The 15,043-nt window shown below is 40.3% G+C and overlaps 1 protein-coding gene across 1 annotated transcript in view; it reads left to right on the forward strand.

The window, feature by feature from the left end:
• LOC109981630 (collagen alpha-1(XXV) chain) overlaps window positions 1-15,043 on the forward strand; it is a 138,450-nt gene that overhangs the window by 80,504 nt on the left and 42,903 nt on the right. The window contains exons 5-6 of the mRNA XM_065950229.1: window positions 10,509-10,535; window positions 12,658-12,684. Coding sequence (XP_065806301.1) covers window positions 10,509-10,535; window positions 12,658-12,684 — 54 coding nt within the window. The remainder of the gene's footprint in view (window positions 1-10,508; window positions 10,536-12,657; window positions 12,685-15,043) is intronic.

Raw genomic sequence — 15,043 nt, forward strand, 5'->3', positions numbered from 1 at the left:
CACCATCCCCAAGGCTGCACTCGAGCACCCACCGACACCACATGCTGACTGTACTCTCTAAGCACAGACTGAATGCCGTAGTAAATTAGAATTATGCAGACAGAGAAAGAAACTTGACTTGTTTTGAAATCTGGTTAGAAGGAAGGCAAAAAATATTCGAAAATGATACAATGGTGGAAATTATAAAGCCGCTCCGGCCCGCTAAGCATGCCTCCACACACCACACTGGATTGCTGAGCCAGGCCAGTTACAGCACAGCCCGGGAGCCCTTGCAGGAGTTCAGTCATGTTTGAAATGAGGTAAATAAAGCTGGCTGCATCTGCATCTGAGGTTCGCAAGAAGTCTCCACCTGGCTGCTGAGATTCAAGAGACACGGGTCGAGGAAGATCTGTCACTGTGCTTGAATTATGCAGCGGCGTTACAGGGATTAGAGGCAGAGTCGGGGTGAAGCAGAGGAGCTCAGGCGCCCTCCACCCTTCATCCTTCATCTGTTATGCACCGCGGCACCACACCTGTTAATAAAACATATTCCAGCTGGACTTTGATCACTTCTGCCCTGCAGAGGTGGAGAAGGTGCCAGATTAACTACAGCGAAACTCTATCCTGTTTTTTAAGAAGGCGCCCGTCTGCTCCCATGATGCATGTTGCGAGTTTCCCCTCAGAGTAGGAGGGCGCGTAAAGTACAGACACACAAAGGCTTTTGTACTGCCCTGAGAACATGTTGATCCATCTGATATGACAGCTTTAATTTTGACTCATAAGGGTGTCGGTGCCTGAGGGAGCAGGCTGTCACTGGATGTGACAACATTAAGAGTTTGACCTTTTCGATGTCGGTACTCTGTTCATGCTGTGAACATCAGCAGCACGTGGCTGTCAGCAAATGTAGAGAGGAAGCACTCAGGCCAACAGAGGGCTTTACTCACAGTGATTTAAAGCAGTCAATAGTGCACGTTAGGTTGCTGAGCAGGCTGGATACTCAGTGGGAACTAACTGTCACTACATTAGAATGCTAGGAAAACTAGCACAGTATGAATGTGATGCTCAGTAACAAAAAAAAAGAAAGAAGAAAAAGCTCAACAGCTTTTTGATTGAAAGAAATTTTCCTCCAACTCACAACATGAAATGATTTGAAATGTCGAGCTGCCACAATGTGGTTGTAATTGACTCAACAGAAGAATTGAAAGAAATACTTTTCCAACTGGAATATTGTCTCTTGTTCAACATTTCATATCCACGACAAGAATTTTGCGGGTCAGAAATTTGCCTACGTATTGAGCAGAAAATGTTTTGGCTGCGGGTTTTTGGCTTTTTATGCCTGCAGTTTGGTTAAAGCTGTTAAAATGTTTCCCATCCTCGGGAATAACGAGACCTTCTCTTGCTGGGATTTTGAATGAGAGTCTCCTCCATGCTTGATTTGCGTTTGACACCGTGCTTACAAAACACACAAGTCACACTATCACATTCAGTTTCCTCAGTTCACAGCATCCCTTCACACACACACACACTCACTGACACATACGCACACATTAAAGTCATTTTATGCCGGCTAATTGTGATACACTGTGGATATGGGAACCAGATGCCATTCCCAAGTCAGTTTTCCAGTGTGGTTTTCCTATCCCTGCCTAACCTCTGCGTCCAGATTCCCCCGACAAGCACCAGCCACTTGTGGTCGTCCGCTCCTGCCCATTCTGCTCTGATTACTCACATCCCTGTCCACCATTAGTGTCCCGCCTTGAACAAAAAAAGTTCCCCCGGGCCCTCAGTAATATGATAGAGGGTTCCCTTGCAGAACTAACAGATGGAGGTGCACGTTTAGATATATAGTCATGCTTTTACTGGATGTGTTTCACTCTGTTCCAGGTTAGTGTATGTTTGAAACTGAGCAGATTTCTCTTCCAATGGTGCCTGCAGGTTTTTTTTTTTTTTAGCTGCAAAAGTCTGAATGTGCATTTTGCAGTTGCCTTCCACTATTTCCACTCTGGCAAGTATGTAATTGATTAGATTTGTGTATACAGATGGGACATTTTACCTTTGGTAGGAAGTTTAGGCGAAAAGTTGCAAAAATAAATGCTACATTTTTTTCCTTTGACCTGCCAAGGGTTTGCAGATATAAATTTGCTTCAAGCTAACTCTGGTTCAATGCATTAAATGGCAAAATGTATGTTAAATATTGTACAAGATCCTTTTACAAATACAATTAATTAAATACAAAGTAATATTGATAATGGATATCTTGTCAATTTCAGTCTTTTTCATGACCAGTTAAAAACACCTAGCTTTAAAGGAAGTTTGAAGTTTCTTGGAGAGAGTTTGTGGAGAAGATTGACAACACTCATGTCTGTATTTGAACGTTAAGCTAGAGGCAGCTTTATAGTTATCTTAACTTAGCACAAAGAATGCAAGATGGCAGCTAGCATGCCGCTGCTCAGAGATCACAAAATCTGCCTCTCAGCTCCTCTAAAGCTCTCTTGTTACCTCAGGAAATGACTGAAGTGTCTCAGAGTTTATACGCTGGATGTGCTGATCAGGTAGCTTGAGATCGGAACTGAACAAGAACAGGATCCGGCCAATTTTTAGCTGAAGCTCCGCTCAGCCACCAGAAGGGATTTTGGTTGTTTCACTTGGTCCAAACCGTTATTCAGTCCAGATGAACATGTAACGTGAGTGTTTTACAGATCCAGTCTTAAACTTCCCAAACAATGCAAACTCACCTTGTCACATTAACTTCAAGTTCTTGCCAACAAATAGACAGCCTGTGACCAGGAAACAATCTTTAATCCAGACTGCTATTAGCATAGCATAGCAAACAGTAGCATGACTAACACACGTTCTAGTCCATCTTCGTTTACTTTGGTTTTCTGTGAGCTCGTGAAAAATAGGTCATGTGAGAAAATACATTGCTTTCTTTGAAGTTTTTGAGAGCTTTTCATGTCTTTATTGAGAGGACAGGACAGTTGATAGAGTCCGAAACAGGGATAAGGAAGTGGGGGATGACATGTGGTAAACGGCTGAGCGTGGGAGTACAACACTGGGCATTTCAGACGGATGATTTAACGACTGAGCTAAACCGATGTGGTAATCTAAAAATATGTCCTGTAGTAAGTGATGTGCTATGATTTTCACATCTTGTTTTGTGTATACGTGTTTAAGATCAGAGAGAAGAATATCTGTAAAGTTTACCTTCTGTGTGTGCTGCAATATTTCAATTGCTTAGTGATTTAAAAGTCCTGTGCTACAGTCATAGACGTGCCAGTAGGAGAACGCCACTGAGCTGTCTTATTGCTAAGCTAAACCTGCTGCCTGCTTGCTGCAGTTACAGTATAAACATGTGAGTGGTATCAATGTCCCTATTCAGCTCTCAGCCAAGATAAAAAACAACCATATTTCCCAAAATGTTGAATAATTCCTTTAGGTCAGCCAGGTGAAACTTCATCCATACTGTTGTTTTAGTAGTTTTTATATCATTGTATGGCAAACATGCCGCATTATTTTATTATGCGTAAGTGCATAAGTTTGGGGTTTAGTCTTTCAAACGCTTTACTTTGGCCCTCTTCCATCTTTTGTGGTGAGCAGCGCTCCTCACCTGCCCCCCTCTGCACCTACTCTTTCCCTGTCAACACTCGGTGCCTGGAGGATCGCTTTGCCTCACTTCCTGTGTACACATTTGTTTATTAATATTGTGTAGCTGTGTTAGAAAAACCCCACGCCCGTAAAGAAGAGGCTGTAAAAGCGGTAGTTGTTGGCCTGTGCTCTCAGGGATGCCAGCGCTCGAGAGTGAGATGATTGAATCCATGTGGCCAGCACTTCAGGCCACAGCAGCCGCTGCCAGGCGAGTTGGCCCGGGTTCCTCGACGAGGATATGAGCTCTGCTTGATGGATTGATTTTTCTGGACCTCAGTACATTCAACAGGTCACTGTGATGAAAACTTATACAGCCTAGTCCAGACAGAGGTTACATCCCACCGTTCCTGACTCTTTGCATCACGTTGGATAAGTTGGATTGTTTCACAAGATTGTACCCGCAACTCGCAGCCAAACCCACGAGAATATCTCTGCTCGTGTCAACAGCGGCTAAAGCTGTGGACTTAAGCCAACCACAAACAGTCAGGCGAGCACTGTCGAGCCCCCATCCTTCAGGAACAATTCACGAAGGGAAGCAATATGAAAAATCGATATTCAGTCATTTGATCTCTTTGGAAGACGTTTTGAAATTGGGTTGACAGAAGTTTCAGCTTTTGAGTTCATGTAAGCCCTAACTGAAAAATAAATAATACGGATATTTAAGCTAAACTAGTTCACCTTTATTTGATCAACAGACCTTTGGATGGTGATTTGAAATACATATTTATGGCTGTCGAACATTTTTGAAACATTAACACATCACATACTCATGAGCCGAGTAAGAAACTCCATTCTTGACCTGAAAAAAAGTAGTTTGAAGTTAGATTGAGATGGCCAAAAATACAATCTTAAAGATTGCTACAGGCATGTTGATGTGGTTTTCTAAATGTTACTACTATGAGCCTTTAGATCTGCAGAAAAGTTGCAACAAGAGAACCTTTGTTCAACAAAACAGGGACTTGCTCATAAAGTCTTTTCTCCATGACCAACAAGTGGTCAGAAACTCCACAGGGTGCTTGTGTGGTTTATCTACGAACTCTCAGCTGCATATAAATTATATAAAAGGACGACAAAAGACACCTGAACAAACTCCATCAACTGACAAAGATTTTAAAGTGTGGTTCAAGCGAGAAAGTTGATCTTGAATGAGGATGTTAAACGGTATGAGTGTTAAACAAGACTGTAGATGATAAACTAAGTATCCTATCACTAAAATAGTTGCATCAAGTTGATTCCTTTCTAACTGGTGCCATTGGAAAGCAATGTGCAATTTATTCAAATGACAATTCTGCAACTTGTTTCTGATTTTCACAATTGGCCAAATTAAAATTTACTGATGCATTAGGAGCTGCATCAATATTTTGTCTGCCAACAACAAATATTGAAATATATCAAATTTTGTTTGTTTGTGTGTCTGTTTATTTGTTAATAAAGGAAGTTGCTGTTTTTTTCTGGTAGTTTTTTGACTCTATTGATTCAAAATTCTTTGTTGAAAACACGTTTGTTGGAATGATTTTTTAACTGTATGAATGAAGCAACTCTTAGAAAGTATATATAAAAAGAAAGTATATATAAAAAAACAAAAATAGACCATTACCATGAAAATGTACATAGCCCATACAGGAAAAGTATAGAAACCTATGTTCAATTTCATGAAACCTATGTAAAATTTAAAAACACAGGTCAAATTAGACCTGAACACATTCGAGTATCTGTATGTTCTCAATACAACACAAATAAATTCAGATACCAAAAACAGAAAAATATGAGAGCGTTTGAGAAACCAGTTGTGCAATATAACATCTTGATAAGCAGCACTGCAGGAGCCACATATGAATAGAATCTCATGGCCAGGATAATTTAATTTAACAACATTTTTTCTTTCCTGTAATATGAAGTGTCGTAACTTAGATTTTCAGATTTCAATGGCAATGTTCGTGTTGCTTGCGGGTTTGGCCAAAGTTCCCTTTACCATTTTATATTTCCCTGCAGACCTCTCCATATTTCTCCCACACTCTGTTTAAAGGTGGCAGAGGTTTCCTCCTTTTTTGTTTTGTTTTACACCAACAGCTCATTCAGGCCAGTGCAGGAGACCGTGGTCATGGGTTTGGCTCAGAATAAGAAGCTAGGCATGTATCTAGATATAAAACGGCTTAATGCTGATCCAACGGTCTGCCATAAACTCGACAATATAATGCGCACAGGATGTCTGTAACAAATCATCAGGAGATGTGAGGCTTACCGTCGACCTGATATGTGTCATTCTTAATAAGGAGATACAGAGATTCTGATTGTGGGCAACAGCAATCTAGTCATCACCTCACATATAAAAGACACATTTCTTACTTTTTAGGTCACTTACTGTACTCTATACCGTGACTCATCTTTAAAGTGTTAGATGATGACACTCAATCAATCCGATCTCTGTATGATATTTGTTGTATCTGCTTAAAAACACAGTGATGGTATTTTTAAAGGTAAATATTTTCTATTTTCTGAGCCATTATCATAACTTTCAAGGTAACTCAGGGCTGCTGGCGCTCAGTGATAGAGTTGATTGACTCTCAACTGAAAGGTTTTGGGTTCAATCCCCTGCTCCCTGCAGTGACGTGTGGAAATCTGCTAGGGCAAGACACTGAACCAGAAATGTCTCCCGCCGCTACGCCAGTGGTATGTGAATATGTGTGAATGCAAAAGTACTGTTGGGTGGTGTGAATGGGTGAATCTGACATATGGCGTTAAAGCGCCTAGAGTAGTTAAATAGAGAAGTGCGATACAAGTCCTTTTACCATTTTCCAAGGTGTTTCTGCTGGATGCAAATCTACATATAGTCTTTTGGCACTCTATGCACCCTATAGCCAGAATCAGGATTTTGTGACTTTTGGACAAGTAACTGTTTCTCCTTTTTACAGTCCACATGCTAAGGGAAGCTAACCATAAAGCCAAATGTATAGTTCAGACAATAACTTCATCTCAAGCTTTAACTGGGCCAAGAATCCAGTGTAATCTTATTATAAAGGTGTGCAGGGCAGTATAGAAGGTTTATCATTATCTACAAATTAAAGTCACAGGAAGCAGGTTTGATCAAACAGAAGCAGCTTGATGAGACATGGAGCACATGCTGGAGGCGTGCTTTTGAACAGGAGCCAGAGCAGGAGCAGTAAAAAGATGTGCAAAGCATACACAGGTGCTGATTAGAAACCTTCCTTTGGGGCAGAGTGAAACCACAAAGCTGCAGAGACTACTCTGCAAATAGACACCTGCTGCACTTTTACTGTAGTGCAGTTGGCTCCTTTGAAATAGTCTTTGCAGGAGAGCTATGTAATAGTCGCTGTAAAAGACCATCACTGTACTGGCTTAAAGCTTTTGGAAGAGCTCCAGTGGGTGCTGTCTGTCTAAGTGATGTGCAAATGATGGGCCGTATAATGAGCAGGTGCAGGCTCTGTAGCAAAATCATTTCCACATGCTTTACGACCAGTAGGATGAAAAAAGGTTTTTAGGGAAAGAAATAGTTTAAAGTGCAGTTTCCAAATCTTACAGGTAACAAATACAGTGACACAGACATGTGATCTATAATATTTCAACACAAAATTATTTGTAACCTTTAAGCTTTCACCAATCATACAAAGCTTAAAATTAACTGCACTGGGATTACCCATAGTTCATAGCACATTTTTCCTCAAGTTTATTTGGATGCAAAATTTGAATCTTGATTTTGCTACAGTATGGGGGGGACAACAAAAGAAAATACTGGAAGTGTATAAACAGATAGGTTACCTGAAAGTGACAGATTAACATTTTTAAGTAGTAGTTACCATATGAGTTCCCATTAGCTTAAAGACATGGAAAAGCGTTTACAATATTGGGCTAAATTAATTGATAGCTATTATGAGTTGTATTAAGAGTTGTATTAAGAGCCTTGAGGAAGGTTCTGACATGGGTTCAAAATCAGAATTAGCATTTATTGCAGAGTACATTTACAAATATGAGGAATTTGACTTGTTTTGGTGCAAAACAATTAGCATAAATAAAGCAAAAATAGCAAGCAGCTATAAAACAGCTGTTCTCCTGCTGACAGTGACAACTCAACATTGGAAACCAACCACAATGAAGCTAATCAAGATCTCTGTGCTGCACTTATCGTAAGGCAATCTGGATTTATTGAAACACTAAATGATATTAGCCAAAGCTTTCTTTTTCTTTCCACAAACTTTTGGTGCCCAATCATTCATCTTAATGTTTTGCTTTGCCAACTATTTGTCTTTTTCAGTGCCAGATATAATACCCTCAGCAGGCCTGGGCAAAGAGCTGCAGCGGGTGTATTTATGGCTTTCTTTGTTGCAGCCATTCATATGTTTGCAGTAACAGCTTGTCAATAGTTTTGTTTTGTCCAAAGGCAATTTTCATTCTTAACAAAAAGCCTGATTTTCTTCAGCTCGCCTCCATTTTCAGAAACAAGCTGGAAACTTATTAAGCCCCTCTGGAATGCCTCTACATCATTATAAAAGTTAAAGTCTCTGCTGATTCCAATGTGTTGCTGTGGTTATTGCCCCCCCAGGAGCCACAATCGGAAACATTGTTTTCATAATGGTGCTTTTTGTGTTTACAAGTGTGTTGTGGGCTCTTTCTATGGGCAGTCCAAACATTTCAGAAGTATGTATTAAAACGTCATTTCCCCTCAGGTTTTTATCAAGAAATGTTGAAGGGAAATCTCTGAACATTTGTATAAATAGTAGGGGTTCAACGATTCACAGAGGTGAAGGTTCCTGCTCCTATCTTCGGGTCCATTTCTCCACACAAGTGATTTAAAGAGGCAGCGGGTCTTCGAGCCCCGCCTCGTCATGTTGCTACTGTATATTACATTTCTTCTTCATGTGCGTTGTTGTGTCTGCTTCTTCTGCCTCTGTTGGTTGTTTATTTATGGCTAGCATACAACTATGAGCATTATTACCACTTTGATTGGGGTATGGATGGTGCCATGTGGAATTTCCTTTTTTTTTTTTACTCATACATGGGCTATTTGTCAAATGACTGCATGCACATAATCGTGACTGCTCAGGACAAAAACAAATAATTGACAGGATTATGTTGAACAGAATTTTGCTGCACAGGTTCACAACATTTTGACCAAGAAACTCTGGAGGAGTGGATTGATACCAGTAACAGTATCAGTATTAGTATTGGTAACCCTAACCCTACCAGGTATCAGCATCGACATTGAAATCAATATCTGCCTAAAATGATGTTTTTGGTGTCAGTGAGTAATGCACCAATCCATCATCACTAAGCCCCAACAAATCAACAGGTTTCTTTGCAGTAGTATTGAAGGAGTTCTCATAACTGGCCAAAACCTTGGGTCTAAATATTGGTATCAAGAAGGAAAAAATGACATCTCAGCATCTATAATATTTCTAGGGAAGATTCAGAAAGGAACTCATGCTCTACAAAACTTGCATGAAAAGCCATGAGTATTTAACTGTGCATCAAAAATAATATCCATAGGCACTGAGCAGGCTACACCTCACTCCCCTGAGCAGTGTAATGCAACTTGGCAGTGGAAAGCTGCTGGACTACCTATGGAGCGTTTCAGATTTAGTGCTATGTGTGCCAGTGCAGGGGAAGCCCGTCTTTGTCTACAGGCCTGTAATTCTGGGTCAGTGGTCCATAGCCTCACCAGGGACAGCCTCCAGACATGGGTCTTGTACTAATGTCCATGATCTATGGATTAGTGTCGGTGTACATTTGTCTGTGATTCAGATATCTGTGTAGACAAGTCAACAGGGATTAGCCTGGAAAGGTAACCACTGCAGAGCTATGTCTATAGTCGTATAGTGACAGCTGAACAACGTGTTCTTTTACCTTAAGGTATAAGAGACATTTCTTTGGCAATTCCAAAATCAATCAAGAGTCTTAATTTCCTACACCTGGAAGTGATTTTAGATCCGTTTGCAAAATATTAGCTTGGTCTAGAAACCAGAAAAGGCAACTTTGCCCATGTAAATATATTTGACAGTTAGTTTATCATATGAAAAAGAGATTAGTATCTGTGGAAATGGCACACTGATCTTGTTGCTAAGCGGGTGGTCAGTTAGTCACTCTTCTGACACTGATGTAATACTGATTTTTTCCAGTGTTAGTTTTCCCAAAAGTGCAACCTCAGAGGAAGAATAAGAGTCCAACATACCCAGCTTCATCCTTCATCTTGAATGTTAAAATTGTATTTTTGAGCTCAAGCTCATTAGGGCTCCAGCTTATGGATGCACACCTCATTGTCAAATCCTCTAATGCAGCCATGATCTTTAACAGAGCCCACCCAGGAGCCCCCGCCCGCTGATTGACTGAAGTTGGAAGCAAAAATTGCCACACAAAAACTGCTGTGTAAAAAGAATGGAAAAAAGAGGTGTTCCTCTTGTTCAGGGCACATTTTTACATTGTGCTTGCCAATTCTCAGTTGGAGATTGCTGGATTTGATCCTCTGTGTAAACATGGACTTGATTTGGGCCTGTTTTTGGTTTTAATTGTATGTTTGTGTAAGCCCTGCTGTCTACAATGCATAAAGGACTGGTGCCCACTCTGTGACAGGGTATTTTAATCAAATTCTTTAGTAGATGTCAAAGTACACAATGTTTGTTTCTTAAATACTCATTTGTTAATCTTTTGATTTTAACCTTCTCCCTGTCAGTTCAAAATGTCCAATTATGCAGCTCTGTTTGTTTATTGGCTAACATGATGGGTTTAACAGTTGTTTTAGTGTATTATTTATTATCTTTAGCAGGCAATGGCAACTGAAGAGTTTCAAAATAACTGACTTGGACCATAGTTTGTCATTTGGTCCAAATTTGTGTGTTGCTTAACAATTGAAACTTTGTTTTTCTCTCTTTTAGGGCACTCCAGGTCCAAAGGGTGAAAAGGTGAGTCATTTTGAATTTAATAATTTATTCATATATTCAGTGAATTGACCAATTAAGATCTTTGTTAAAACTGCCTAAATAAAATGCTTCACACTTAATAAAATATCCCTTTTTGCTCTCCTTCAATGACTGACAGCAGTCTAATGCCTCTATGTTAAGCCAGAGCCAGCAGCCAGTTAGCCAGTTAGCCAGTTAGCTTAGCATACACCTGGACCCACCTGAGGGTAATATGAAACTATTTGTAGCTGTAATACTTCATTGTAATTTGGGGCCGAGCTAACCAACTGCTGGCTAGTTAATGATAGCTAATGACTGTACATTCTGGTTTAAATCTTCTTATATTATGTTATAAATTATTTAGCAATAATTTTTAATGTTGCAATTTATTTCAAAGCTGTCCATAGGTCTCTTTGAAAAATGGGACATTTTTGGTTTTAATATCCAGTCTGTCATACATTGACTCAGGTCAAGACTATAAAATACTGTAAATCTTTACTTTTGCCCTACTCAGTAAATGTGTCCATAAACAGGCTCATGTGGCATTTACGGCAATAATTCGCATTCAAGTCATCCTGACCTTAAGTCTAAAAGTATGAATATTTAAATTCTCTGGTCGTTCACAAATCCACAGCACAGTGCATAAATGACAGAAAGCCAGAGCCCATGCTGGAGCCCTTAAATGCCTCGCTGAGCGTTCCTCCATAAAACAGCAGTGGAGCATGCAAAATAACCGCACTGTCTGTTTATAAGTCTGCAGGACTCGGGGACAAATGTGCAGCGCCTTTGCTTTGAAAGAATAAAACCACAGAAGTCCCTTAATTCACACTAAAGTTGATAAAGCCCCTGAACAGACTAAAATGGAAACAAATGTATTGAAGTGCACTGTTATATAATGCTACTGGGCAAGATCTTTTCTGTTTTACAGGCCAGAGATGAATAGATGTTGTTTATTCATATTTTGTGCTTTTTGCTGGTGAAGTGGCGTGAGAGTGCTAACCAGAGGTGAAGTCAGACACAGAGAGACAGTTGTCATCTGCATCATGTCGCACTCTCGGGTGACTGATGATTTTAAGTAATGTGGGGTGTGGGATGACATTGGTTGTAGTGGCTGACCAACATCATGAATCAACTGGGTGAAAACGTATTCGTTGCCCCTTGAAGATGAAATTTAAGCTATCAGCATGACTTATAAAACCTGATTTATATAATTGACGAGCATTTGCAATGACAAGTGTGATAAACACAGTCGTGTTAATTAGATGCATGTTGATACCTCTCATGCGAACTACTTTAACTGCAGTAAAAACAAAAAAAAACAACTGCAGGCTTTTTCCCCCCACCCAAGACGAATGTAGTGTAAATCATTGTGGCCATTCAAAAGTGTTTTCCCAATAAATCCACTTTTGGAACAATTGACGAATGAAAATTTTCAAAAATATTCAAAAGCTGTTTTATTTGAATATGCTGTTGCAAGTTTGTTTGATCAAAATTCCCCATCCATGTGTGATAAGCTGTTTGGCTCATTTTGCTGTGGCTAACTTGTAAACGAGCCAACAGGAGAGTGAGCTGCTTGAAGTGAGAGGGTTTAAGCAGATAGATTAGTGTAATAATTTCAATGTCCAACATTTGGTCGTCCTTCAGTTGATTCAAACAAAGGTGTACTTTTGGTTCAGCTTCACACTAATGTGATAAACCCACTCTTTTATACACATGTTGATTCAGAACCAAATGCTCTCCCGTTGGAACGTGCACCGTCCACAGAGATTCCCCCCCAAAAAAGAAGAAAGCCAAAAATCTCTGGGGCATAAAATCTGGCCTGGCAATGCAGTTCCACCCCCGCACCACCCACCCAACCAACCCACCAAACCTTGCACCACTGCTCTCCTTCTTTCTCTTTCTCTCATACCCAATTCATGTCAGTCCATGTTATCATAAGTGATTTTTACCCTCAACCACAACGAATAGTTGAGGGTTCCTGTATTATTTTCCTCTCTCAATGTGTTCTGCAATATGGTTCAGTGATTTCGGTGTGTGCCTCAACTTTATTGTTAGCACTGTACTTGTGCTTGTGTGTGTTCAACTCTCGCATTTCAAGACAAATTCTTTCTTTTGCCTTCCGCAGGGGGATCAAGGTGACCAGGGACCACGGGTATGTGGTTTACAGAACTTCTTCTTGTGATTAGCTGATGAATGTGACTATGTGTGTGTCTCCCCAGCAGAATTGTGGGCAAAAAAGGTTTGAGATGCATGAAATTCCTGGGATAGTGTTCTTCCCATCTGGCCAAATACAACAAGCATTTCAGCACTGGTTATTTCAACATCAAGAAGGGGCAGGCAAACGTGCAAGATACCTCAGAGGTCACAGCGTGGTGTACTTGTTGAAGACGTTTCATTCTAACCTCTGGTCTTCAAAATATAAATGAATACAAGCCTCCGCAGAAGATAAGTGCTCAATCGCAGCTGTAATCAAAAGCTAACTAGCTCCATCTCTATAATTACTTGTGATTCACTTCAGTCCTCATTGTGACATGCCGTATTCAAGACTTTAATCATTTCCAGCTCCGTAGTTTGACGTTTCTATAAAAGCGCAGCTTCTAAATGATGATGATGTGAGTGCTTTTCCATGCTCGACAGACTCTGAAATGAATGGCTCTATCTCTATGTCGCAGCCAGCTCGCCCTCATTTTTCCTCAAATAATGGTTAAAAATGAGCCCTCCTTGAAAACAGGCTGACTGCTTGTTTAAAGTAGATTGCATTAACTGGGGGAACATGTGCACAGGCAAATGCTAAATTTTCACTTCCTCAGTATCTGATGTCATCATCAAGAGGACATAATGTGGAGTCAAAGTTGCTTTAAGTGCCTGTAATTGGTTTTCATGAGGGCATAGAGCACATAGAGGTTAGAGCACAAGGACAAGAGAACAACACAACAACACAGAGGTTTTCTTGTCAAGATAAAAACAAATTCTATTTAAAACAAATGATCCAAATTCTGTGTTGGCGCCCATCCATACGTTTGTAGTTAGCCTATTAACATGGTCAGCTCTCCTGCGGGCACGTCAAAGCACCACATTTCTGATGATTTGGAAGTCAATACAAATGACCTTCCATCTGAAATTGGATTAGCGGTCTCGAAGTGATTCATCTTACATTACACATGGGCACCTCTCAAATAACAGCCAAATTTCGCAGAGATTGAGTGGTTTCAAACTTCCTTAAGATCCACAAATGCATTGCTGATATCCGAAGTTAATTTTTAATGATGTAAAAAGTATTGGATTATCGGCTTTGTGGAACCACTGAAAACTAGCTGAAAGGAAATCTCTTTTCTGAGGTGAGTGGAGTAAAGTATCACCGTTTGGAGAGACTTTCTTTGCCCATAATTTGTATCCTTTTGACTCAGGAAATGGAGTCATCTGTCTCTATCAGCTAAATGATTTACGCTCTGGAAACAGCACTGTGGCTGACAGACTTATACCAGGTACGCCAGCCAGGCCCTATTTGTCTTGTAGAGTAACTAAATAAACTGTCCACTTTAAGATAGCGTTTAATTTACTTCCAATTACAGCAAAATTGTCCCCTAACAGGTACAAATAACGGACAGTCACAGGCATATGAAGGACTACAGGGGCTTGTTAGCAGTCTAGGTCAGCAGCAAATTGTATTACTCCTCTTCAATGGCATATTGAGTTTGTACATTAGATTAGTAGGGAAATGTAGAATAGTAAGAAAGATGTTCTAAATTAATGAAGTCAAAGCAGGATAAGTGCTGCCTTACCTTGACTTTATTTGGCATGGAATTAATTACATTTCATGCCCACTGTTGACTGTGTGCACAAGGCTATTAAACCCATATGGGAGCACTTGTAAATAACAAAGCATGTCAAGAACATGTCCTCTACACATCACAGTCTGACTGATAACATCAAACCTAAAGTTGGATCATTTAAAGATAGACTACTTGTGTTTGTCTGTACACTTAATGTGAGTGTCATCTTGGGTAAAATCAAAGGGTCAAGTAAGAAGCCTGAAGCCTTTGTGGCCACAAACGGTGTGAGATATGCCACATGGCCGGCAGAATTTCCAAACACACACACACACAAGCACGCACACTTCCTCGGCCTGGTCCCCACATGTCAGGGTTAGCCATTTGTCTGCCCTTTAAGGTCAAAGGCCGCATCCAAACGCCAAGGGTTATCCAAGCAACAAATAATAAATTGCCCTGTTTTGACAAACAAATGTGTGGCCACTATTTCAGCTCCACTGGTGGGAAATAATCAACAGGAGTTAAAGGCTAAATGCTTCAGCAAAGAGGCTGTGTGGTCTTTTTGACAGATGACACTAGCTACAGGTGTCAGAAAGAAAGTTGGTGTTTATTCCTGGGACATTTACGGGAAGGATTCCTTAGATTTCCTCAGGAATCTAGCCTTGTTTATCCAATACTTTGTTTCTCACATCCTGGGATTTAACCAGTTTTCAGAGCTCTTCCAAAATAAAGAAACTGTAA

The sequence above is a fragment of the Labrus bergylta genome, chromosome 22 (assembly GCF_963930695.1).
Source record: "Labrus bergylta chromosome 22, fLabBer1.1, whole genome shotgun sequence".
Lineage (NCBI taxonomy): Eukaryota > Metazoa > Chordata > Actinopteri > Labriformes > Labridae > Labrus > Labrus bergylta.